This window comes from Molothrus aeneus, chromosome 4 (genome assembly GCF_037042795.1).
Source record: "Molothrus aeneus isolate 106 chromosome 4, BPBGC_Maene_1.0, whole genome shotgun sequence".
NCBI classification, from domain to species: domain Eukaryota; kingdom Metazoa; phylum Chordata; class Aves; order Passeriformes; family Icteridae; genus Molothrus; species Molothrus aeneus.
The window spans coordinates 23,955,961-23,980,310 of NC_089649.1; the positions used below are offsets into that span (position 1 = coordinate 23,955,961).

Below are 24,350 nucleotides of genomic sequence, written 5' to 3' on the forward strand. Positions count from 1 at the left end.
TTATCCAGTCCATTCAATCCCCCTTCCCTGCTTTGATGGCTGGTGACTGCCCAGTGGGATGGAACTTGGGGGATTTTAGCAATAGTGAGAACACCTATCCCTTCTGCAGCCACCCTAGCATTGCCTCCCTGCTCTCCCAGCTGGGCCATTAATTCCTCCTGGGACAGGAGCACTAATGAAAGCCAAATCCTTTCCAGTGCCACACCTTGATCATCTCCATCTATCTACCCCTGCCTGGCTGAAAACACTCTCTTCTGCCCAATCCAGCCTCACTCCTTGATTATTTGCTGTCATTCACCATTTATTAGCCATGCCCTAATTCTTGTCTTAATTAAGAGGTGATCACCCAGTGCTTCTGCATATGTGTGCACAGGTAGCCATGCATCTCTCTCTCTATATATATTCCATGCTCCTACACATCTCATGGAAAGGGACCACAGGATGCATTTGCCCACTGGATGGGAGAGGCTGCTCCCTATCTTGTTTTTCTTTCTTTCTTTCTTTCTTTTTTTTTTCCTTTTAAATGAACATGTAATTTCCCTACCTTCTTTCTTTTCTCCCAATGAAATATTTTTACCTTGCATGCCCTTTTTCTCAGCAGCTCCACATATCATATTTCTTGAGGAGCAAATGATTAAATTTTAGAGCCTGTGGTTTCATGTTTAAATGTCAAGCTTGAAACACAGACCTCAGAAGAGAAATCCATAGGATTTCTATTTTCTTGTAATAAATATGGTCTTTAGTGGGAGCAAACCAAGAAAACGGCAGGCAGCCTATCTCACAGTTTTTCTGCTTTTTTCTTTTTTCAGCTTGAAAGATTTTTCCTTTGGTTTTGTAGTTAAAAAATAAGCTTTGAGATAAATAAGTCATCTTCTCCAGCACAAATGCATCTGCTGGCCATTTAAGAGGGAGCTTGAAGAGTTCTGGGGTCAAAAAAACCTGATTAGAGCTGTTAATGGGTTATGAAAGCAGCACACCAGTGTAAGAAAGCATCTCCTTTTCTTACACTCAATTTGCTGGACATTACTATAGCTGATGATATGAGTAACTGAGCTGACCCCAGCTAGAGGTGAGGAAATGAAGGAGTAAGAAGTCACCTACAGGGGTGCCTTGTTCTCCTCCATGGCTGGCTCACAGGACTTCATGGGAGGAAAATAATGAGCCATATGTTAATGGGCTGTCAAAGGTCATTTATTGTTGGGGCCTGTAGCCACCAACATCCAGCGGCTCCCAAAGGAATTGCACCAGATGATCCCACAGGCAGTCACATTATAGACACAATGGGTGTGTTCAGTGGGCATCACACGCTTCACACCTGTTTCTCCAAGGCTTTTGTCCCCTGGAAGCCCTATGGCATGCAATAACTGCAAGCACACTCTGGTCTGCTACCATGGCTGCAAAATGAGCAAAGCTTTCTGCTGGCCACCATGCTGCTCTGGCTGCCTTTTCCTACCCAATCTCAGCCTGAGATTGTTTTGATACCTGTCTTCATGTACGTGAAATTTAAGCTCTGCCAGCAGATGCATTATTAAAACTGCACACTTGGAAGCACACATGCACCTGCTGAGGGTACTGCAACAGGGAACATCACGTTTTCAGCACTCATCCCTGCACTGAGTTTTCCAGTGGCATCCTCTTTTTCCAGTCTTACCTCACTCTGAGCTGTCTCTCTGTGCCCCAGTGCCATTCACTTTCTACACTGACCCATCTGCTGGTGCAATAGCTTGTCCTAGCATCTCCATAAGTCCCCCACCACATCTGAGGCATCGTGGATAAGGTGGTTTTTCTCCTGCCACCCACACATTTTACCAAGCAGAATGATGTGTGCCCTTCTCCAGTCCTCGAGGTCCACGTCCCTCCACATACCAGCAAAGATGAATTGTTCTGGGATGAGGTTGTGCTGTTTTGGCTGCTTCTTAATGCACCTGAGGGTGACTTTGAGAATGCCCTGTTGACTTGAATAAAGCTATCTCATTCTTTCATCTCTTCTGCTTGCTGGTTCTCACTTTTTTTTTTTCTTTTTTTTTTTTTTTTTTTTTTTTTGTGGAAGTATCCAGTCACAGTTTATGCATTGCATGCTATTTATGCAACTCAGCCCATGAAAAATACATGAAGAGTCCCTCGCTCTTTCTCCCCACAGCTTCATAAATCTTGCATTGCTTTCTGCATGGCAGCTTGGCTTTGTGGGGTGATGGGGAGCAGCCTCCCTGCTGCTCCTGCCCTGGGGCCACAGCATCCTCTGGGGATTCTGGCATTACAGCCTTGAACCCTTCCAGGCTGGCACAGGAGGGGACAGGTTCAGAGCCCCCTCAGCCCCATTTTTATATTACTGGATCGGAAAATAAGTCCAAGTTACTGTTTAGCTGCCCTGCAATGTCTCCAGCACAGCCATCATCTTGCCTTGCAGTTTGTTTCAGTTTTGCTGCAAACAAGAATGATGCAGAGAATATTACCCTGAGCACAGCTTGTTAAGCATTCACAAGAGCTGGTGCTTGCGACTCGAGATGCAGCTGTGCATTTATTCAGGGGCCAGACAGAGGCTGTGCAGAAGAACCACCCAAAACCAAGTCAGGCATGTGCTTAAGGACCCACATTGAAGGTGAAGCACCTTACCTTTCTGTGCAGGTAAATTTACTAGCTGGTGCCCATGAAGTGCAAGTGCCTTTTCTCAGTCTGAGCCCAGCAGAGGAAAATCATAGGCAAATGCTGATTTGAAATTTGTTTAAGAGCTGGTCCCAAGCCAATCTGAGCACAAATACTCATGGAAATTGCCGAATTCCTTAGTTCTCACATAAGATGGAACATTGTGGAAGGAGTTTGCAGCCAACTCTGATTTTTAATGAAAGTTTCCCCATGTTTGTATTTTGCCCTTAGCAGGCTCTCTGCCTCCACAAAGCTATCAAGGATCTGCATGGGCAAATTAACAGTTCTTCCCTCTGTCCTCTGGGTCCTTACAGCTTCTGCCTCCATTGTGGTCCAGCAGCAGACAACCTCAAGCTGAACAAGAGAACACCGAGTGTTGGGACTGGCACGTCAATCCAGAGGGATTTTATCCAAGCTGCTGACAACCTCAATTTGCTAACCCAATTGACCTTGTCCTCCCTTTAATATATAAGGCAGCATTCCCCTGCTGTCCCAGCCTGTCATGCCTTTCCTGGCCACTACCCATCATCTGCCACAGCTTCCTGTCATGTCAGGAGACACAGTATCTTTATCTGCCCCTCTTCCCTTTGTCCTCTAGCAGGGGACAAGAAGATGGTGGCTGCCCAGCCCCACCTCCATTAAGACCTTTCCAGGTCAGTCTTTTCCCCTTGGCCTTTCCCACCTGCGGCTTTTCTCACTTCTCTTTAAGGCTGGCCCGTGCCCCTCTGCAGCCTGTGGATGCCCCCAAATCCATGGAGCAGGGGATGTGGGGGTGGGTGCTCCAGCTGGTCATGGGTTTGCTGGGGTCTCTCCAGGAAAAATTCAGAGAAAAATCACATCTTGGGAGGAGAAAAAAAAAATCACAAAAAATGATATTTCTGAGGGATATGTGGTGAGGGACTGATCTGGGGCTTTGGCAGGCCCTTTGCCTTAGAAACTAGCCTAAAAAATCGTATTTTCCCCCCAAAACAAAGTGGGAACAGCCTGTAACAAGGGCACATGCATTCATGTGGGTCTACATGTCTCACTCATCCCAAAGGCCTCTCTTTCCCTCAGGGACCACAAGAGTAGCACCAAATCTGCAGTTAGGAGAGAAAAATACAGAGAACTGATTTCCTTTCAATGGGGGGAAATCCTGATGCTTTGTGGAAAGTCGAGGGGTCAAGCGTATGTGTGATCCACAACTGGATGTTGCTGTAGTCAAAAGGTTTTTATTTTTATGAAAAAATAGAAAATTTTGCATCTTACACTACAAAAAAACCCCATGTACACAAACAAAATGCACAGAGAGCATCCAAAGACGGAGAAAGGGGAGGAATAAATACAGCAATGCTAGAGTCTCCTATGAGTTAAAACACTGATGGCAAGGAGCTGAGACAGAGGCTGCAGCTCTGGCAGCACTGGATGCACCAGCTCCTGCTCTACCTGCACTAAGGAATTACATTAAAGGATTGGCAACTAAGTGTTAATCTTAAGACTGCTACTGATGTATTTTACATCTACCTTAACATCTAATTTCAAGTCCACAGTAGTCCAAGGAGTCACAATTTCTTGAGCACCGGGAGTTTCTACATTATATTCAACACTGAATAGACAAAAAAATTTGACCTTTATTTTTTATTCTTCTACCTATTAACATATAGGAGGAATAAATAAAATTTTAAACTGATTTTTCTCCCTTTTATATCAGTCTTCCTTTTTAATGCTGAAGTACTTTTTCCAAGTGGAAATAGCTACACAATGAAAGGGCGTCAGTCTACACAAGCCATTCCTTCTCCCAAAATGAAAAACTGTATTAAAAAAAGCCTGTCCACCTTTTGGATCCTTTGAAATACCTCCCTCTCAATTATCAGCAAAATATACTGGAAAAAATGGAATCCGTTGGCTCAGCTGTAGTGAGCTGGAAAAGCAAAGTGCTTGGACTTACCATGGGCAGGAAATCAACCTACAGCCCTTTCCAAGAACATAACCAACCAAATGTTGCTGTCATCTCGTTCTGCTGCACCCCAATACATAAAATCACGCCCAATGCACAAAGTTCTTGCAGCTCTTGGATGGGAACTGAAAACCTCCATTGTCTCTGTGATTTGCTCATGGACATAGAAGCTGTAACCTTTGGACCCTACAAATTAAAACAATGTTTTATTTAGCCCCAAGACAAAAGTCTATTATACAGAGATCTGTAGCAAGAACAGCTCTTGAAATAAATAGAAAAAGCTATTTATTTATTTATTGGAGGAAGCAAGAAGAGATTCCCAATTTACAAACGCAGTCTGGCTTAAGAACAGTTTTGTTTTCCACTGGTTTGTCATTTTGAACGTTAGGTATTCCAGCAATACAAGTGACGAAAAGAGGATTTTGCTTTTAAGAGCCCAGGGAAAAAAAAGGACCAAGTTCAACTCCTCCCACAGAGCCAACAGGACAGGAATGAGTGGAGAAGATGGGCAGAAAGTGCCACATATTTGCACACAGCATTTCAGTGCCACCAGTGGATGCAGGCAAACGAACGATTCCTCCTGGTGAAATGAGCTGTTTCTGTCTTCCTACATGTATTTTCCCAAGTGTTGCAGAGAGGGAGACACAAATAATCTCAAGACTCTTCTGCTGACAGCTCTAATAATCTTATTTATTATATGACAAATCTCTTTTCCGTGCCGAAATTGTTATGTCTTGATACCCTCTTCCTCTTTTGTGGTCTGGTGGCTGCCAAAATGAAACAACGGGATAAGAAATGACACTATCAAGATTTGTTAGGCCTCGCTGTGGCTTTTTTCCCTCCTATTTCTCCTGATTCCTGAGGAACTCAGCAGTTGCAGAGGCGGAGGGGGCCATTTCAGGACAGGAAAATATTGCCTGAAGAAGCCCTGCTGCTAAGGAAAAAACCACTCAACCTCTTCTCCTAGGTGCTTCTCTTCTTTAAAAAAAACCATTCTGTGTATCAAATCTCATCCAAAGGCTGGGGGAAATGAAAGAAATCCTTTGAAACAGCTTCAGGTGCCTTGCAACACCTGTTTCTGCAAGACGTGAAGGACACAGGCCTCCTTTTGGCTGTTTGAGCTCTTTGGGCTTGGCTCTGCAGAACTGGGGATGAAGGGAGCTACAGCAACTCTATATATTGATGTTATTGCTAAGGAGGAATGCCACAAGATGCTATCCAAACTCTAAGGAAGCAATACATTTACAGAAACAACAAACCCTTGCAATCCACTGAGCTGTTTTAAAATCCTTACCAAAATCTTCACAAAATAAAAGCCCAACCTTTGAATACGAAATTAATGGTGCTGTTTAATCCTATCTACAATAAAAACAGGAGGACAACCCCAAAATACTTCTTGGTGTGATTCCCAGGGGATTGGGTTGCACTCAGGTCCTCTGAAAGTACCAGCCATGGGCTTTAATGGCTACATTGAGCCCCAGCTGCAGCCAAGTCTTGATCTGAGCTGTGCCAGCCCCAGATGAATGGCATCTCCTTGCCCTCAGGATGCCATCACTGTGATCATGTTGGGCTGCTCTGCTCTTATTTCCCCTCTGTGCTCTGTCACAAAGTGGCCAGGTCCACAGCAAACCTAGAATGCTGAGAGACAGCTTGGGACATGACAGTTCCAAAAATAATCCCACTCCCACCACTGTGGGGGAAATACTACAAAATCTCCACACTGGATGCCAGAAGCTCATTTCCAAACTGTGCCCCAGGACCTAACCAACATCATCAGAAAAAGAACAACAAAATTCCTTCCTTTCAGCTAAAACTACCTTATGCTTTCTCTCCTGAGCTCCGGGAACAGAGGTGATGGCTGCACTGGGTGATGGCTACTGGGCTGAAGCGCCTGTGCCGAGGCAATCCCATGGCACCTTTGGCCAGGACAGGAAAATCGATGCCACGTTGTTGCTGGAGGCCATCAAGAACCAGATGTTTTACTTCTCTTCTTCTGGATGTCCTCAACCCACGGTGTAAAGGAAGAAGGAGGGGCAACATCTTTTATTTAAGCAACTTCCTTCTACCTCATATACATAATGAAAACTCCTGAAGGCTTTATGTGTTGATCAAACCAAACTGCAGCAAAAATACAAAGCATGGGGGTAACACAAAAGGGAGACTGAGTAAAAGAGGAAGGAAAAAAGGAAGAAATCAAGGAAAGAGTCCCAATCTTGTACCTGATGAGTAGCAAACTGTACAGTATATACATCTTCCACATGTATTATCCTCCCCAAAGAGCAAATAAAAAGAACTTGGTAACACAGAAGGAGGAAAACAAAATATACATCCTGTATTGTATTTGCCATGGAGCAAGCGACATGTTTATATGCTAGTCTTCTCTATAACTTAATGCTGTGTGACAGCATTATTTTTCTTTTCTTTAAATTTACAGAACAAAATATCTATCGAGAAATAATCTAATCATATTGCTCTTCAATACACTTCTGTAGACAAGTAAGACTCGAAGTTATACTTCAGCAAACTGCAGCTATTGGGAGTCCATGAATGGCCACAAAAATCTGCCATTCAAGTCAGTCCTTGGAAGCATTACCATGTGCTGCTGTAATTCAGTATATAAAGGTGCTATATATATATATGTACCTCCCATGTACAGACAACACGTGGTGGAAGGCTTGTCATCACCGCTGAAGCTCAAGAGACTGGTTAACCTCATGTACAGCAGATTCGTTTCCACGTTCCATGCATCTTACATTGACTTCATGAAAATGAGGACACAAATAGGAAGAAAAGCAAAACTTTAGTCAAACACTGCTTTAGAAATGCTGCAGCAGAGGCCAATGTCCTTCAATTATAGAAACCACTGAATTTCCCTTTTTTATCTTTTCTTGGGTTTTTTTTAGTCAAAATAAATCTCAGGGCTAGAGTACAAAGTGCAGGACCGACCCACTTGAGGAAGCAACTTTAAAAACCGTGTTACAACGGCACCATCCCATTCACCAACTGGACCTTCATCTCTTGAAGGCTGTTCATTATCTTCTTCTGGTGACCAACAAGTGTCACTCCCAGACGCCTCAAATCCCTGTGGGAGAAAGCAGACGTTGGTTCCATGGACCTCTTAGGCACACGTCGCCGCGCACACCACGCGCCGCACGCGCTGCCGCTGCTGCTGCCAGTGCCTACCTGTTATCACTGGCAGCTCCCAGAGCCAAGTTTAGTTGGCAGGTTTCATTTTCCCCATTTGTAAATTTTTTTCTTTTTTTTTTTTTAATGGCTGACAGCACCTCAGAGAGGTGATGTGATTTGAATGAGATCACCTCGCTGGCCAAGGAGAAAGGCCAGACAGCAAAGTGTCAGCATCATCTTTGGCCAAGGATTCTGCTAGGCATGAAAAGTCCTATTTCCAAGAGGAAAGCCAGGTAAGAAAGCCCGTGTTGCTGTTTCCTCTTCTTATGGGAGGGGCTACTATTTGATCTTGGATATGAGCAGTGAGGAGTGAGGTCAATCCGTGCTTTCTTCCTCTTCAGATGAGGGAAAGCCAAAGAAACACAAATGGCAAAAGCCTCGAGCGCGGCCACCATCCTGATGACTCCTTAAAGTCAACAAGAATTAGCAAAGCAGCTCCCCTTTGTGTCTTTGCAAATCTTCCCATAAACCCACATTTGGTTTCTCTTTGAAGAGGTGAATTCTAGATGCCAAGGGCATTTGTGTTGATTCTGCCTACTGGGCTACCACTACAGGAAAGCTGTAAAATAAGACAGTTAACATAAAATGCAGGATCAGGAGGAAAGATTGTTTGTCATCAACTCCACCCTCCAAAATTCAGGTGTATAGATGAAGGTAATCACTTTCATGTGATTCACATGAATGGCATTAAGAGGTTATCTGGTTTATCCCATCCAAAGACAGGAGTGGGACAAATAATCTCCTGGAGATAGCAAAGCAGGACCTTGGGTTATCAATTACACCTCTAAGCCAGGTAAAGCCATCAGTTATGGCAGAGTGTAATTGCAGAAATTTCTTACTGGGTAGAAAAGTGTTAACAAAGAAATTGTAGGAATAAAAGCACAGCAGAAACATCAAGACAGTTGCATACATGTTTCCAGCCCAAGACACAGAAGCTGTTAGAGAAGCAGGTTCACCATAAGAGATGTGGTGTTTTGTCTGAAGACTTCCACTGATAGAAAAATATCAGTCCCCCACTTTCTACCTCAAGACTGGATTGAACCAATCATCCAATTAAGGATGTTCCTAAGTTGTGCCTTATGGTCCTGCCGATACACTTGTGAATCCCCAAGCTGCTGACACCCGGTGTGCAACTCTTTAGGAGAAAGTTCTCCACCAAAAGTCATGGAGATGTGGCCTTAATCACGCAGCTGCTTTTTTGGAAACCACGCTGCTGCATTCATGCCAAAGCTGGAAATCCCCAGAAACATCTGGGAGCCCAACCATCACCTGAGACACAACTGCAAACCTGGCCTACAGTTCACTGCAGGGCTGTGTACTGGACTGCAGGAGAGCACAAGGTGCAAGGAGCACCAAAACATTTTCACACTACCCACGGAGGTGTGCCTCTCTCAGCAGCTTCACATTCTGGATAGAAAGAAACTCCTGTGCAAGTAACAACCAATCATCCATGTTCACAAATTACACAGATGAACGCTGCTTTGAATAAAAAGCAGTCTTGAGTGAAGGCTAATACATTAGCACATAAACTAGTTGAAGCCAAAAGCTACATCTGTACTTCTCCAAGGACTGTCATGTTTTCTGCCTTTTGATTTGGAAAATACCAAGTTTTTTGCTTCGGGCTAAACACATAATTTCATTCTTGTACCCTTTTTCAGCAATGCTTCTTAATGATGCAAAGGGAAATCATAATGTAAGGGGCACAGAGCAAAGGAGGTCAATGAGACACATCAGCAGTGCTCCTTACCTGGCAGAGAAAAGGCTGCAGCACCTGCAAAAGGTGTCTACCTTCTCAGGGGGACATGCTTTCATTTCTGTCTCCACTGAATTGTGAAACTAGTTCAGCAAGCCATCTTAATAATGAAGGAAAATGAAGTAATGCTATTGTTACATGCAATTTATTTTATGTACACAGCACAGTTGGAAGTTCACACCAGAGATAAAAAAAAAAAAAAAAAAAGAAACTAAAAAACAAACCAACCCTCAAAACCAACACAGTATAGGACCTGATTTTTAAAAGAGACAACATCCATCTTCCCCCTGCTGAGTCCTGCTCTGCTGGCACTTTTTGAAAAATCAGCTTTTTTTTTTTCCAGGTATCTAAAGTGCAAGCTGAGCTCTTTTGAAAATCCAGTACCACGTATTTCACAGATGTATAATTTCTGACACTCTCGCATGTTATGCTGGAAAAAAACAGCCTCAAACTTGGAGAAAAGCATGCATGTCTTGGCCTTTCACACACAGCCCCATCAGTCCAATAAACCCCCCACCCAGTTCACTACACAGCCTTTTTTTCTCCCCATATTGTATCCCCTTAACTCAATATCCTTGAGGAGTGTCTCATTGATTTACAAGAGAGAAAGAAGAAAAAAGAGTTTCTGGTTTCAATACATTAACTGCTCACCAGGGGATTCAGTCTTTTTTTTTTTTTTGAATATCAAATCCTCTCAAATGTGAAGCCACCAGCCAAAAGCATGAGGGACTCCTCAGAGAGGGGAAAAACACTTCTGTGGGGTCTTGCACCTCAGCAAAGATGAACCAGAAGACACAGCTCCTGAACCAGATGCTTGCCAAGTATAAAAATCAGCAGGTTTATTCAAAAGCCACCTTGCACATACCAAAGACAACTTTCTAAAAGCTGCCTATAGAATGCAGGAGCTTTAATTTTGATGTTTCAAGCATGACTTACAGCACGTTGCATGCTCCCATGCATCCAGTGCTGAAGCACTTAAAGTGGTGTAAGGCAGAAGACAATTTTGAACAGAACTGGGTGCACAAACCAGCTGGTTTGGGGACAAAAAATCCCCAACAACTTCTGTGTCGAAGAGCTGCAAAAACAACTGCCTTTAAGCTCCAGTCCAGTGCTCTTTGGCTCCTGTTACTGCAGCCAAATGGAAATTTCACTGGGCTCAGCTCTGCAGAGATGTGTGCAGACACCCTCTGGGGCTTTACAATAAAAATGTGCACTCCCTGCAGGAAAAGGCACAACTGAGACCGGCGGGCACAGGATCCAGGCTGCCTCTTGGTGTGGAAGTGACCTGACCCCTGGTGTTGGGTTTTGTGTGTGCCTCTGCAGTGGAGATCTGTGCACCCATGTGCTGGGTGCTCTCCCTGCTTCAAAATACTTGGCCTCCCCAGCCATGAGACAACTTTTATTCTTATTTTAGGGAGGAAGTTTATCTTTTCACTTCTTTCATTCATGTAGGACTGGAAATTAAAGCAGGCAGGAATTTGAATAACTTGCCAACAAGGTAACAAAAGGCTTACCTAAGTTGACCAAAAAGCCAAGAAAATAAAGGGGAAAAATTGGTGTCAGCTCATCCCAAGCAGCCTGTACACAGCTGCATGCATGCTGCTGTCTTACCACTGCCTTGCATGGAAGCCCAGCTGCAACATGCCAGTGACAACACGGTATCCCCTTCCCTGCAATAGCCTCCATTTGCAAGGGTTGAATTCACAGTCTCCATGTTGTAAGAGATAGATTTAAAACATTTTATTTACAAATAGAACTACTTATACACCATGGACCAGTTTGCCAAACACAGTGTAGACTAGGACTGGATTGCCACATAAAATACAACCCCCTCACCAGTCAGTTTAGTCATGCAAGCAAAAGGGCCACAGTCCTGAAAGATCTCCGAGGTCAGCAGCCGCCAGCCTACCACAGGAATTTTGTATTTCCTCTCCCATCCAGGGCAGATATCACCACTCTTCTGCACGTGGTGTAACTACAGCTGCCCATGCAGACTGGGACTACTCATGGAGTTAGTTAGTTGTCAGTTTGAATGAGGGGAAACAAGAAGAACCTCAAAGACCTTCAGACGATGCTAAAGAGAGAGGAATCCACTTGCTAGGGACATTTGCATGAAATGAGGACTTAAAAAAATTTGTTTTAAGAGTTCATCTGCTCTTACTCATAATTCCCATTCTACTTGATTACAAGATGAGAATTTGTTCAGAAGCAGACATAGCATCAAAATCCCAGGACTGAGATTTTAGGTTAAGAATAAGCATCTAGAGCAGGTGAACTCTTAAATGTTCTTCATCCAGTATAACTTTTAATAAATAATTTATTTTATTTTAGAAGAAAAATATATACAATGCAAAGCAACACAACACATATTATTACAAATATTCAGAGCTCTTCATCTAATAACAAACAACAGGGTGTCCTGAGATTCAGTGAGTACAGATCTTTCAAAAGGTGAAAATATGTAGTCCACATGGTTAGTAATTGGTCCAGTCAAGGGTCAGACTGAAACTCATGTCATGGATCTATCTATTCTTGAGTATTGTCCTGGTAAAGTTATTCTTGCAGTGGATTGAAAGAGCTCCAGACACACTCAAAGTCACTAGGTGGTCCACAAGTTTAAAGAGCAGGTCTGGTCCACTGGAAAGGCTCCCTTCAAGTCTGATATCCAGTTGGAAAGAGAGGGTGGAGGGTGAGGCTCCACTTTTCACAAGGTGATTCATCCCTTTGCAAGAATTAGAGCTAAATGTAGAAATCACTCTTTGTTTGAACACATACATTTTCAGGTCTTAGCTTAAGCAGGCAGAGCTTAGGACTTGGGGTGATATCCATCCATCTTACATTTTTAATCTTTTGCTTTCAGAAATTTGTCACTAATACTACTATTTTCTGGAATAAATGCATCAAGCCATCAGTTTGAAAGAATTGGAATGATAATCAGGATTTTGCTTTTCATGCCAGGGGAGGGAGGTTTTTTAATAAAAAAAAGCTGAACATCAACTACCTCAACCATGTCCTCTAAAGAAGCCACAAGCTGGGCACCCACAATTACCAGTCCTGTCAGTGTCATGGCCAACTCCTCCTACAGCACTAGTAGGTTTTTTTCAGTAGATTTTAGAAATTCTTTACATTTATCATATGTTTTTGTCCTGCTTTTTCTGACAGCAGTTATCCACCTAATTTCTACATCTCTCTCCTGCACAGTTTGAATTTGGTAAAGATAATTTTGGATGGTATTTGAAGGCAACTTCTTAAGTTGTAAAGACTGATTTACTGATGTCATTTGGGGAAAGCAAGCTACTTTCAGATGTTCAGATCATCTTTTCACCCGATCCCCCCAAGTCCCAGCTCTGGAATATACAGAACAGTTGCCTCCAGTAAAAATGACAAGGAACATTTAACCTGAATTCTCCTTCGTAGAGTACAAAATGTTTTCTTGCTCCCTTTTACAGGGAGAAAAAAATTAAAACCTCCAGAAAACCAACCCCTCTCAGTATATCAACCTTTAAAGAAATTTGTCTGATCTGGTGTTTATTTTCTAGAGAACCCATGAGAGTCTCAGCTGAGCCCACCAGGAGCCATTTTTCTCCCTTACTTTATTTTTTAAGGGCAGTCTGCCAGTTTACATCAGACTGAATTCAGAACTTCATTACAAGACACTTTTCCTCTTAAGCTGCTATGATGGTTTCCTTTTTTTCAACAGCTGAGAATCTGCTGCTTTTTTCATTTTATACTGTTTCTGAGAGGGATGAGAGAAGTTTTGATTTGGATGGCTACTTGGCTTTTTGATTAATCTTCCACAGGTTTTCCAAAAATAGACCTAAGTGGGGTCAAGCCTTTTTGACCAAGCCACCTCTGCAATGCAAAGGTGTGTGGGCTGACAGAGAAGAACCAAGCAGTCATCTCTGCAAGAATCTCTGTCCACAGGCAGCTGGGGTGGGCAGGGGGAATTTATTTGCTGACATGGATAGCTACTTGGAATAGGTTTCAACCTTTTATCAGCTTCAACTGAAATGAAGATGGATCCATGAAATGCCTCCTTCCAGTTTAAAAAAAAAAACCAACAAACCCAAAATCTCCCCCAGGCTGCCAGGCCTGAGCTCCTTTGCTGTTTGCTCTGCTGTTCTAAAAGCCCAGAAGAAAGCTGAAGCTGAGCAGCTCAGACTTGTTGTCTCCACTGGGACAGGATGTCCTCTATAGACTCCCAGGATGTCCTCTATGACATTTGTGCCATGGAGGACATCCTGGGACCTGGTGAGGGGGCCTTTGAGGAGCTTTGCAGCTGGTGAGAGTCAGAGCATCTCTGGCAACTATAATCTTATTTAAAGCCTTTCAAACCAACTCGCCTTTCTGGCTAGAACTGTGCAGGTAATTGGTTTCTTGGTTCATTGCCAATCAGAAAAACCATTTTAAAGCACTTTTTGCATCACCTGAAAAGATTTTCGGGGACATTTTTAAAATTTCCAGAATACTAAAGAGTAAACATAGAAAAATAGTTAAATTTTAAAGTCAAATTAAGGATCTTACTTCATAATCTGAAATGTTGCACATTGGGAATTTGAAGGTTAGGAATACTTTTGTCAGCAACATGGCATGCTAAGACAGTGTAGGAGGGATAGAAAGATCCCTCTTCAAGTTACACATGTAAGTAAACTTCTAATTTGCTGTTGAAAATACCCACTAATTTGAGTTTGAAGTCAACATTTTCTGTGATCCAAACAAAAGCATTTTACTTCTGAGCATTTCATGTAGAGCTCTTCAAACCACAGAAAATTCTGAAGAGGAACATGGTAGAAGCCTAATTTTCTTCTTTGACATGACTAATTAAGCCAAACAGCAATAAATCTGTGATGGATTTTAGACAAACTGCATTTTCTACCAAAAGTTGCTCTGGTTATCAGATTGGGGTGGTACTGTGGAGAGGAATGCTCCAATGTTTTTCTTTTCCATAAATTACTGCTTCATCCTATCCCCCGTTTCCCCACTCAGCCTCTGGCTAGCTATTTCTGCTATGTGGGCTCTGACCAGCCTGGGGATGGACGCCCTCCTCCTTGGTCTTTGTTTGTAGATCATCAGTTTAAACTGTGGAGTCCTCAAAAGCCCAAGTAAAGTGACACATAATTGCAGGACAAGTCTGGGAAACAACATGTAAGGGTCTCAGGAGCTGAAAAGAGGATCCAGGTAAGAATCCATGCACCCTGATTTCCCAGACAGTTGCTGGAGAGGACTTCATCCCTAGCTCAGGGTTTTCATGTCAATGGCTGAAAAAAGACTGGATGAGCCCAGGTATAAGGGGCAAATACTGATGGTATGAGTGGAGCAAATAACATCAGAGTGAGAGCAGAGAGGCTCCTGCACTCCCTCCGTGTATGTAATGGAAAACTGAACTCCATGGAGATGTCACTGACCTGCCCCACACTCCTGTGCTGTATGGTGAGCTCCACAGCAAGCACTGTGGCAGACAGGAGGAAATGCTGCAGCTTGTGGGGTAGGGGGATTTTTCTTGGTTTATTCTTAATCCTCAGAAGCAATTCTGTATGTGCAGTGGCAATCTGCATGTGGTCAGAGGAGACACAACCTTCTCCAAAGCAGCAGAGTGCAATTCTTCCCATTCTGCCTTAATGCCTGCAGTAAGCTAAACTCGAATTAACCCAGCTAGAAAGGCAGGCTTGGAGGGGAGTTTGAGACAGCACAGGCAGCAGCAGGAAAGTGCTGACACAACTTCATAAGCAAGGCAGGCAATTAAAGGTGCAGCGTAGCAAATTAGCAGCCCTGAGGCATTTACCAAGTAATTTGAAGGCTGTTGCCTCAGCTGCAGTCACACTCACGTGCAAAAGCCACGGGCACATTCAGAAGAAAGGGTCTCGTTCAGGAAGCCTGTACTCTAGAGCTGTGGGTTCCTGATGCTCTTGCACTGGCATCAGCTCTTACCTATTTCTGGTTATGCTGAGTACCATTTCCACACCTTACTGAGCTTCACTGTTCCCTTGCTTATATCCAGATCAGCCATGAATCCAGCTCATCTGCTGTGAAGCCAGGCTGTCTCAGCTGGGACCTATGCATTTACTGGTAGGGTAGAGGGTTTATTTTGTTGGTAATCCCAAATAATCAACTGCTAGTGTGTCAAGAGGATGGCCTGGCAATTACAGAAACTCATGCATTAATTTCTGTGAGTAAAGGAGACAAAATACTGGCCGCCAATGTAGTAATTGTAAATTTTAGTCTTGCCTGCACTTGTTATCAATAGAGATGCTGTAAGGGAAACTGCTTACTGCAAATGCAGGATAACGTTTTCCCTTTCCGCAGCCTCTTCCTTACATATTCTTGAATAATTTGTCTTTCTCCTCCCTCCTCCTGTTGCAATTCCAAGAAATGAGGTGAAAATGATCTGGACACTACTCACTCTAGGGTCACCTGAGCCACTGCATCCATTGAACTGTATCCATTCTCCATGAAGATCTCTGTGTATCGGCCCATTTTGATGGCTTCCAGCCACTCACCCACGGACCTGTAGGCACCACTCCCAACTGGACTGTGCTCCACCAACAGGTTTGACACTCTGAAGTTAAGCAAAAACAAAGAAGCAAACAAAATCAGTATTGAGAGATACACAACATGACTCAACTTGCTTGCATTTTTTTATGGTAAAGATGATTCTTTTGCTCTGTTTTCAGTGATTGCTGCAGCCTAAATCCTCCTAGCTGGCTTGATATGCAATGTATCAAACACAGCACTTCACCTGCAACCTCACCTATTCTTGAGTTGGCTCTTGCCATTTCCAATTCTCACCACAAGCAGAAAGAGGAGGAGAGGAGTGGCATCCACCCCAGTTACCTCCTGGCCACAAGTAGGCTCCCCCAGTCACTCCTAATTCAAAGTCTTTGCTTTGATGACTCCTGCTTTGCTCTCTTCCTCCACCTTTAAAGCTCATAATTAACTTAAGCCAGCACAGAGCCTGGAAACTGAAACCCAAATTACATTTCCCAGCAGCGGCCATCAATGGCAGGCAGCTGTTCCCAGTCGAGGGAGCATTAAACAGTCCAGGGGCTGCTCCTGCAGAGTCACTGGGAGGGGGGTTTGGATGCAGACAGCATCCAACGAGCCTGCAGAGAGCAGCAATGCTCCAGCCACGCTCCAGGCCTGCAAACAAGGTGCACTCCTGCTCCCACACCCTCCCTCAGAGCCTGCCAGGCAACTGCTCCCTGCTCAGCTATGCCATGCACGGAAGAAGCAATTCAGGCAAATAATAACCCTTCACCACAGCTGGAGCACTGACACAGTACCTGGCACAAGCAGGGTCCACCACCCCACTAATGATGTGCAGAGAGCACAGAGGCCTTGTCTAAGGTCAGCCAGGAAAGAAACCAGATCTGTTCCCTGCTTTGTAAAATGGGACACACAGCTAACACAAGCCCTGAGCAAAGATTTTTACCCACAGGTAAAAAAAAAAAACATTTTCCAGGTCAGCCTCTGACGGTGGCTATTACACTTAAAAGACTTTCAACTGGAAGGAGAGCTGGCATATTATATTATCATAGCACTTCAGGAATCTTCATATATTTTATGAGCACATTAGTATTATTTGTTTATTTAATAGCAATGCTGAAGGGTCTAATAAAATGTGAATACTTGCAGTACCAAGAACATAATGGCTTCCCATAACATTTTATACACATGAGAAATTCAAAACTCCTAAGTAATCATAATGAGAAGTGGATTTTCATCACTAATGTCAGGAGGTACCTAGTGATATCATAGCACAAGCTGTAATGTAGAGAGTGACTTCCTCCCTTATTTGCATTAATGAGAATTTCCATAAAGAACACATTACATATATAAAAAAAATCCTTTACAGCTGCTCTGTATTGAAATTATGATTCATTTGGAATGACTATGGTCTGGGCACAGCAATCTATGAGAATAGAAGCACAGCCCCAAAGCCTGACGGTTCAGGTTCTTCATCCATATCAAAAATATCCACAGCAGCTCTGAAAAGGAGAGGTTTGGAATTGCATGGACCCATTCATGGAATAAAACATCAGCAAAGTGCTTAGCAGCTCAAGGAAATGGTTTCCTGCCTATTTTCCTCATCTGGCATAACAGTTTGGTATAAAAGAGTGCAGGAAACACCATATAACAGGCCTGGAAAATAACTGTTCTGAGTTGAAAAAAGAGAAACCTCACATATTTTATGCTGTCATAAACCTTTTCCTGCAGGTTTGCTGGCACTGATGTTACATCTAATTGCTAATAAAAATAATTTCTTCTTCAGATGGTAAATGGTACATGTAAAATAGCCCGAGGAACCAGATCTAGCTTGTATTCAAAAATTAACAGAAATTTCAGGTTCTCTTTCAGTGCACGAAATGCCATGCACAGGGACATGCCACCAGAGCTGCAGCAGGGGAGATATGCCACATGCAGCTGTGCAAGGATCACTTGGAAGATGTGGGGACAAATGACTACAAGCTCACAGCAGTATATCTCTTTTGGCCTGTCCCACCAGTCTAACCTAATCTTATCTCCCTCATTCCTGTTTAAAGAAAACAACATATCTTTTTTTGTCCCTCCCCCAAGGATAAACTTTTCTGCAGGACCTTGACCTTTTCCATGGTTAATCTGGGGAACTCCACTGCCATCCGTGAAACAGCAATAATATACATATATACATACATATGTACATATATATATATATATATATATATATATATATATATATATATATATATTCTTTATGACCTTGCAAGGGATTGCGTGATTAGCAACAGTGATGGCTCAGAAGTTAATGTGTGCTTACAGTGAAAATAGAAAAAGCCTCTCCAAGACTATTTAGCTCTTTCTCCCCAAGTGCAGCTTTATTTCTTGATTGTGTTTACCTTACTTGTAGCTGTGTAGCTATTCAGATTCATGTTTAAATACAAACTGGCTGTTCTATTCACTTCATGTGGTTTTAGCAAAGGGTTTGTGTACAGTATTTTGGTAACCAGAGACCTCCTCTTCCAATTACCACGACTCTCACGACTTGTACTGGTGGCTAGCATGCCTGGGAATAGTTGTGGAAGGATGTACCTGGACATCCATAAGCTTTGCACATCCTAAGAGTTTCCCCAAGAGGCACTTTTCATTTGTATTACCAAGATAAAGTCAACAGGCAGATAATTGGAGCAGTATTTACTATCTAGCTCGTGCACTCAAGCCTTGCCTTCTCTAACCTTGCAGTAGAGCACAGATAGTTTTGCACGGACAAAGTACTGCTGAAACTCCTGTTTCTGAAAGACAGACTACTGTAATTTTCTTTGTGGTAGCAGCACTGCATTTGGAGTGAGTGAATTGCTCACTTAGCTGCAACAGAAAAATTTGATATGAGTCAACTCCCCTGGACATAACAAAGCTGAAGGATTCCCCCAAGAACACACACTCAGGCTAAATAATCAGAGGGAATCCAGCCCTAGGGGTGGGTGTTCAGACAAGGAGCTTGCTCTGAGAAATGGTTCTGGGCTGAGTCTGTACCTGCTTGATGCATTAACCAATGTCTTCAGGCTGCTGGGGTTCCGGATGAGCTTGTCCAACATGCTGACAATTTCGTCAAACTTGGGCCGGCTGTTGCGGTCCTTCTGCCAGCAGTCGAGCATTAGCTGGTAGAGAGCAGCAGGGCAGTCCATGGGACTTGGCAGGCGATAGCCTTCCTCCACGGCCTTAATCACCTGCAGGACACAAAACACAAGGCTTTTCTTCCCCTCATCTTTTGCCCAAATGCAAGCTGACTTTAACGTAGAACTTTGGGATCAACAATACGCTCACAAAAAATCCAGCCACCGCCCAGCTCTGCACACTCAGTAAGCAAACTCAGTAAGCCCCTCTATCTTTCATATTTTCCATGGGATGTGTTGAATAATTTTATTTTTAGTCATTGCAAAATGAATCTAGATAGCCAAGGCACTGCTGCAACTGGGGGGCAGATTGCCTGGTTGCACTTGTTCAAAGCTCAGTTGTGGTCTCTATGTTATATACCAGGAAACTCCTGGAGCCTATACTAAATCCATGAAAAAGAGACTACAGGGCTTTCTGGCATCTTCTTGGAGTGCAGTGATTTTGTTTATTCAGATGTTGGCTTCTTTTTAAATGAAAAGGCATGTGCTAGACCACAAATTTGTATTACAGTAATAAAAGTCTGACTGTATTTCAAAAGAGACTTTGAATGCTAATTGATGGATGGATTCAAGGCAGAGGCAGAACAACCATCTCATATATCATTCAATACTGTCTGGGTCTAGTAGTTTCTTAGTGTGGCCACACTTCTGCCAGGAATTTAAAATGTCAGCCCAAGAGTATGTAAATTAAAACCAGGGGAGTTGTTGCACTGATTTCAAATACAAATCATCTATGGTTTTATATCTAAAACAAGTGATGTGCATGTGTGTTGCCTGCCCTCTTGAAAGGCAGAAATTAATAAATGAGGGCAGAATTGAGGAAGGCAACTTGCTTTCCCCAGTTTGGGGCAGATCTGTGGCAGGGCTTTAAGCCCAGCAGCTCCCATTTTGAACCATTACAATTTTCACGAGAATGCAGCTCATGTTTCAAGCCACAAGGTTCTGTGTCTGTGCCAAGGGAGTCATGGCAGCCCATCTTCACACCCTCCACTCCCAAGATTCCTTGATGAAAAGGAGATGGAAGCAGGTATTTGCTACGACCACATGAAAACCATATGTGCTTCACTGTTCACTCCAAAGACTACCTTAAATGCTATTCACTCATTTCACAATTTGAAAACATTCTGTGTTGAAAAAGAAGGCTTTGTGATTAGCATGGAAGCTGTTGTCTTGGTCTTTAGTGGCTAGATGAGTAGTACAGGATGAGCTGTGTCAGGCTAGCACTGCACTTCAGAAGGCTTCAAAATTCACAATGGACTGGTTTTAAATTGTCCTCCACACAGAGCTTTTTGCTAAATGTAAGAGCCGCAGGAATGAGCCAGGCTGACTGAGCAGCAGTAGTGGGAACCTCAAGCTCTCTGAGGATGTACATGGCAGAGAAGCACTTAGGTGAGGCTTCACCATCTCCTCCAAGGGTAAAAAGCACAGCAGAAGATCTGGGCCACAGTATGTGCAGTCCTTTTGTGCCCATCTGAGATTTCATCTTTCGGTGGAGCACTCTCCATCCAACCTACACTTGCAAGGAGATCTCTTTTATGGCCTGGCTGCTGCTCCCAGCTCCATCACATTGTGCTATTTATACTCTCTGGTCTTCATACCATGCTTTTCAGCTGGTCCCTGATTCCAAATTTGCAACTGCCCTATAAAGAAAAAGCTTCAGTGTGGCACAGCCATGAGAATGCTATTTGCTGTGTCCACGTCTGTATTTATAACAATAATGGGTCATCCTCCAACTGGAGCAGAAAGAAAATAGCAGCAAGACAAGGAGCAGACCATCTGGCACCAGATCAGAATATCTGAACTATATCTGCAGTGGGGTTATGCGTGCTGGATATTCCTGGCAGTAACATCACAATCAATAGCGTTAACTCAATTTACAGGATGTCATCCGTCCTGGTGATACAATGTAAATGGTATCAAAATGCTGCAAGAAGCTAGGATGCTGAAATAGACTCTTGCATCTGAAGGTGCCTTCAGGCCTCTAGCAGTAAGGGTAGCAAAAAAACCGAAACAAGAAAGACTGAGTCACTTGCAGCCACCACAGTGATTAGAAAATAAGAAAACGAGACATTTGCTGCTCCATTCATTGGCATGCTTACTGATTTGTAAGACTTGAAGGTTTAGAATTTGCACCTAAGGAGGCACTTTTGTCTCTCTTCCTCTTCTGGACGAGCACTATTCAGACTGGGGTGACTGAACTGGATGTTTAGGAGAGGACAATTTGGGATAGTCTATTCCAGTAAAGCAAAGCAACACTCAGTGGTGTTTTCACAGATTCACCAGTCTGAACATTAAAAATCAACCACCGTGATTATTTAGCTTATCAACCTGTGCAACACAGGCCACAATATTCCTCTGCATAATTTCTGCATCAAAGCCTTATCTTGTGGTCAAGCCAAAGCATATTTTAGAGGGCCATCCAGAAACCAGCATGACATTAAAATGTGATTTGTAGCCTTAAAACATTTTCTGCCCTTTTGCACTTCACCTCCTTTAAAGCAAGCCATCTGTAACAGGGTGAGAATAATTTTGCTCATCATCAAGTTGTGCTTGAAAATGATGTGCTTTAATGACAAGTCATACAACAAGAAACTCTTGTGCAACTCTTCTGCAAGAGTCCAGAATTTATGTGACCCCTTTTTTCTCAGCACAAAAGCCAGTGCTGTATCTAACACCACTGACTCTTCTGTCAACACAAGCAGAGGAGGAAAGAAAAGGAGGCCTTCAGGAGCTGAAGGAGGAAGAATTGCACAAGAAATATGCCACAGCACTGAATTAAGTTCCTATGCCACAACCATCCAGGCACTTACCATCTGCACAAAGGGCAGAGGCAAGTAACAGAGAGGTTACACAAGCAAAGCCTAAGCAGGAACTGATGCTCATAAATATCTGAGTAGTCCTTTGTTTTCTGCTTTCACTCCAGGCAAGTCTGTGCCCCACAGAACGTGGAGGCATTTGGGCTTTTTGGAACAGTTCTGTAAAGTGTGGACGCTCACAGTGCTATGATTCAGACAAGTGACTCCCCTGGCCACAGACCATTACCTCCCTGGCACCAGCCTCAATCTTAGCCTGGCATTTACTGAACAACATCTGTGCTGTGCCAGTACATCAGCATTAAAGATAGTTACAGTGCTCAGTGTGAACAGAAAAGCTTGGCTCTCAACTCCTGCATTCTCTGCACAGACTATGGAAGCAAGTCCCTGTATTTGATTAAGATAAATCCCTGTGTAGGTACATGCCGCTTTACTGAACTTCCTGCAAATGTGACAGGCTCAGCAATGCAGGAGCAGTGGGGCATTCAAGCCAAACAGTGTGTTCAGGCCCCTGGCAAGGAGGATGGTGTGACCATCTCAAAGGTACCACTTGTTTCCACACCTGGACTCAAAGTGAGATGAGACAGCAGCTCAGTGTGACAGGTAGTAACATCCACTGATGGCAAAGGCTTGCTAACAAAACTCAGGGAGAGCAGAATGCTCAGTCAGAGCTCTTGCTGCCAGTGAAACAGAAGAAAATTGCTGGAATAGGAAGACTGCTCAAAAAAAGTAGAAAGGATGAAACACCAAGTGTTGTGCCCAGAGGAAACCCATCCAGCAGCAGGATCTCCACAGGTAGCAGGGCTGCCCCACATGCCCTGTTGGTGAATCTGACCTCATGACTAGCTGGCATTCTCAGAGACCTTTGTAAATCATAGTTCTCAGAGATGTGAAGAGGAAGGAGGGACCTAGAAAATCTGGCTACCCCAGGCTTAAATTTTTTTTAGCCTGAGACAAAGGCAGATGTTGATGGTGAGCTCAGGGCAGAATGCAGCCCTGCAGTAGGATCAAAAGATCCTTACCAAGGCTGGGATTGGAGCTGCAGTCAGGTGGGAGAGAGTATTCCCAGGCATCTCACTATTTGGAGGTGCTTCACAGGGTGGCCTCGAGGTCAGAGACTCAAGGGAGCACTGGAACCCAGGAGCAAGGGGACACAACTCGAAGGGTACTGTACAAATGCATGAGAGCTGTGCAAGCACAGACTTACAAGATGTTCACAACTGGAGCAAAACTATTCTCTTGAGATCAGCAATGCAAGAATGACCAAGACTCTTGGAACTCTGTGGACTGCTGTCACTAGATCAAATCACCCAGCTTTTCTGCTGGGAAACAAAGCCCTCACCACAACTCTCGTGAGTTTCTGCCTTATGTGGCTGCAGGGGTTTGAACACACAACTGAAATGCTGCCAGTTTATCAGCATCTATCCCCTGGCAGGCCTTTGTCATTAAGCAGAGGAGGGACAGGCTCCAGCTCTAACAGCATTAGTGAAGCTCCAGCGGGCTGCCGGGGGAAGCAGGCTTGCCTCCGTGCAGACACATTTCCCTCTGCACACAGCCTGTTCTGGGCTGCTGCAAAAAAAAAACAGCATCAAAGGGGAGGGAGGATCATTTCTGTCTGCCATGGGGCAGCAAAGCCATTCTTACAGCAGCTGTCCTCCTCCAGTCCCCATTCTGCCTCTCTGACAGCAGAACGAGTGCTGAGCCCTCAAAGTCCCGTCACACAGCAGATCTGGCATGTGCTTACATCTTGGTTTGTCATCTCCCAGTAAGGCCTCTCGCCGTAGGACATCACCTCCCACATCACGATGCCGTAGCTCCAGACGTCGCTGGCAGACGTGAATTTGCGGAAGGCGATCGCTTCAGGTGCTGTCCATCGAATGGGGATCTTCCCTCCCTAAATGGAAAAGAAATGGAGAAAAACCCCAAAAAAATAGATTGCAGAGGAGGGCAGAGAACACGCGAAAAAAGTCGAAACAGCTCTTCTCAGAGCACCAAGGGATGTTATTTTCTCTCTGGAAAGAGACATCGAATTTTAAAGTAAATCTGTTTGACAGCATGGGGCCCCTTTCCACATTATCTCAGCCCATAAGCATTTGTAGGCTGCCTACTAATTGGCTGTCCTGAAGGTTTGTTGTTTGAGTGTTGTTTGAATGCTGGGACATGTATAGGATCAACATCTCAATTATGTTGCACGGGTTGGTAAGGGAATACAGTTCCTCCATTTCTGAGAGCGAGCGGGGGAGGAACAGACAGTTCTGAGGCTGAGGAAGACTTTGATCTAACGAGGGCTTCATGCAAATTGCTGCGGAAGTAATTCCCTTTTTTTCTTTTTTCTTTTTTTTAATGCAGTCCTGGTCCTGCAGAGAGATCTG

At 43.8% G+C, this 24,350-nt stretch overlaps 1 protein-coding gene across 7 annotated transcripts in view; it reads right to left on the bottom strand.

Annotated features, from left to right (window-relative positions):
* Nucleotides 1-4,847: 4,847 nt before the first annotated feature.
* EPHA5 (EPH receptor A5) overlaps nucleotides 4,848-24,350 on the bottom strand; it is a 193,056-nt gene continuing 173,553 nt past the window's right edge. For 5 of the 7 annotated variants that reach the window (XM_066548094.1, XM_066548095.1, XM_066548090.1 and 2 more), the window contains 4 exons: nucleotides 23,723-23,872; nucleotides 19,026-19,219; nucleotides 15,919-16,074; nucleotides 4,848-7,661 (listed from right to left, as the gene is read on the bottom strand). In XM_066548094.1, the coding sequence (XP_066404191.1) occupies nucleotides 7,556-7,661; nucleotides 15,919-16,074; nucleotides 19,026-19,219; nucleotides 23,723-23,872 (606 nt within the window). In that variant the 3' untranslated portion in view covers nucleotides 4,848-7,555. Of the gene's footprint in view, nucleotides 7,662-12,047; nucleotides 12,241-15,918; nucleotides 16,075-19,025; nucleotides 19,220-23,722; nucleotides 23,873-24,350 lie in introns of those variants that run through there. The other 2 variants (XM_066548092.1, XM_066548091.1) reach the window with 1 other exon arrangement.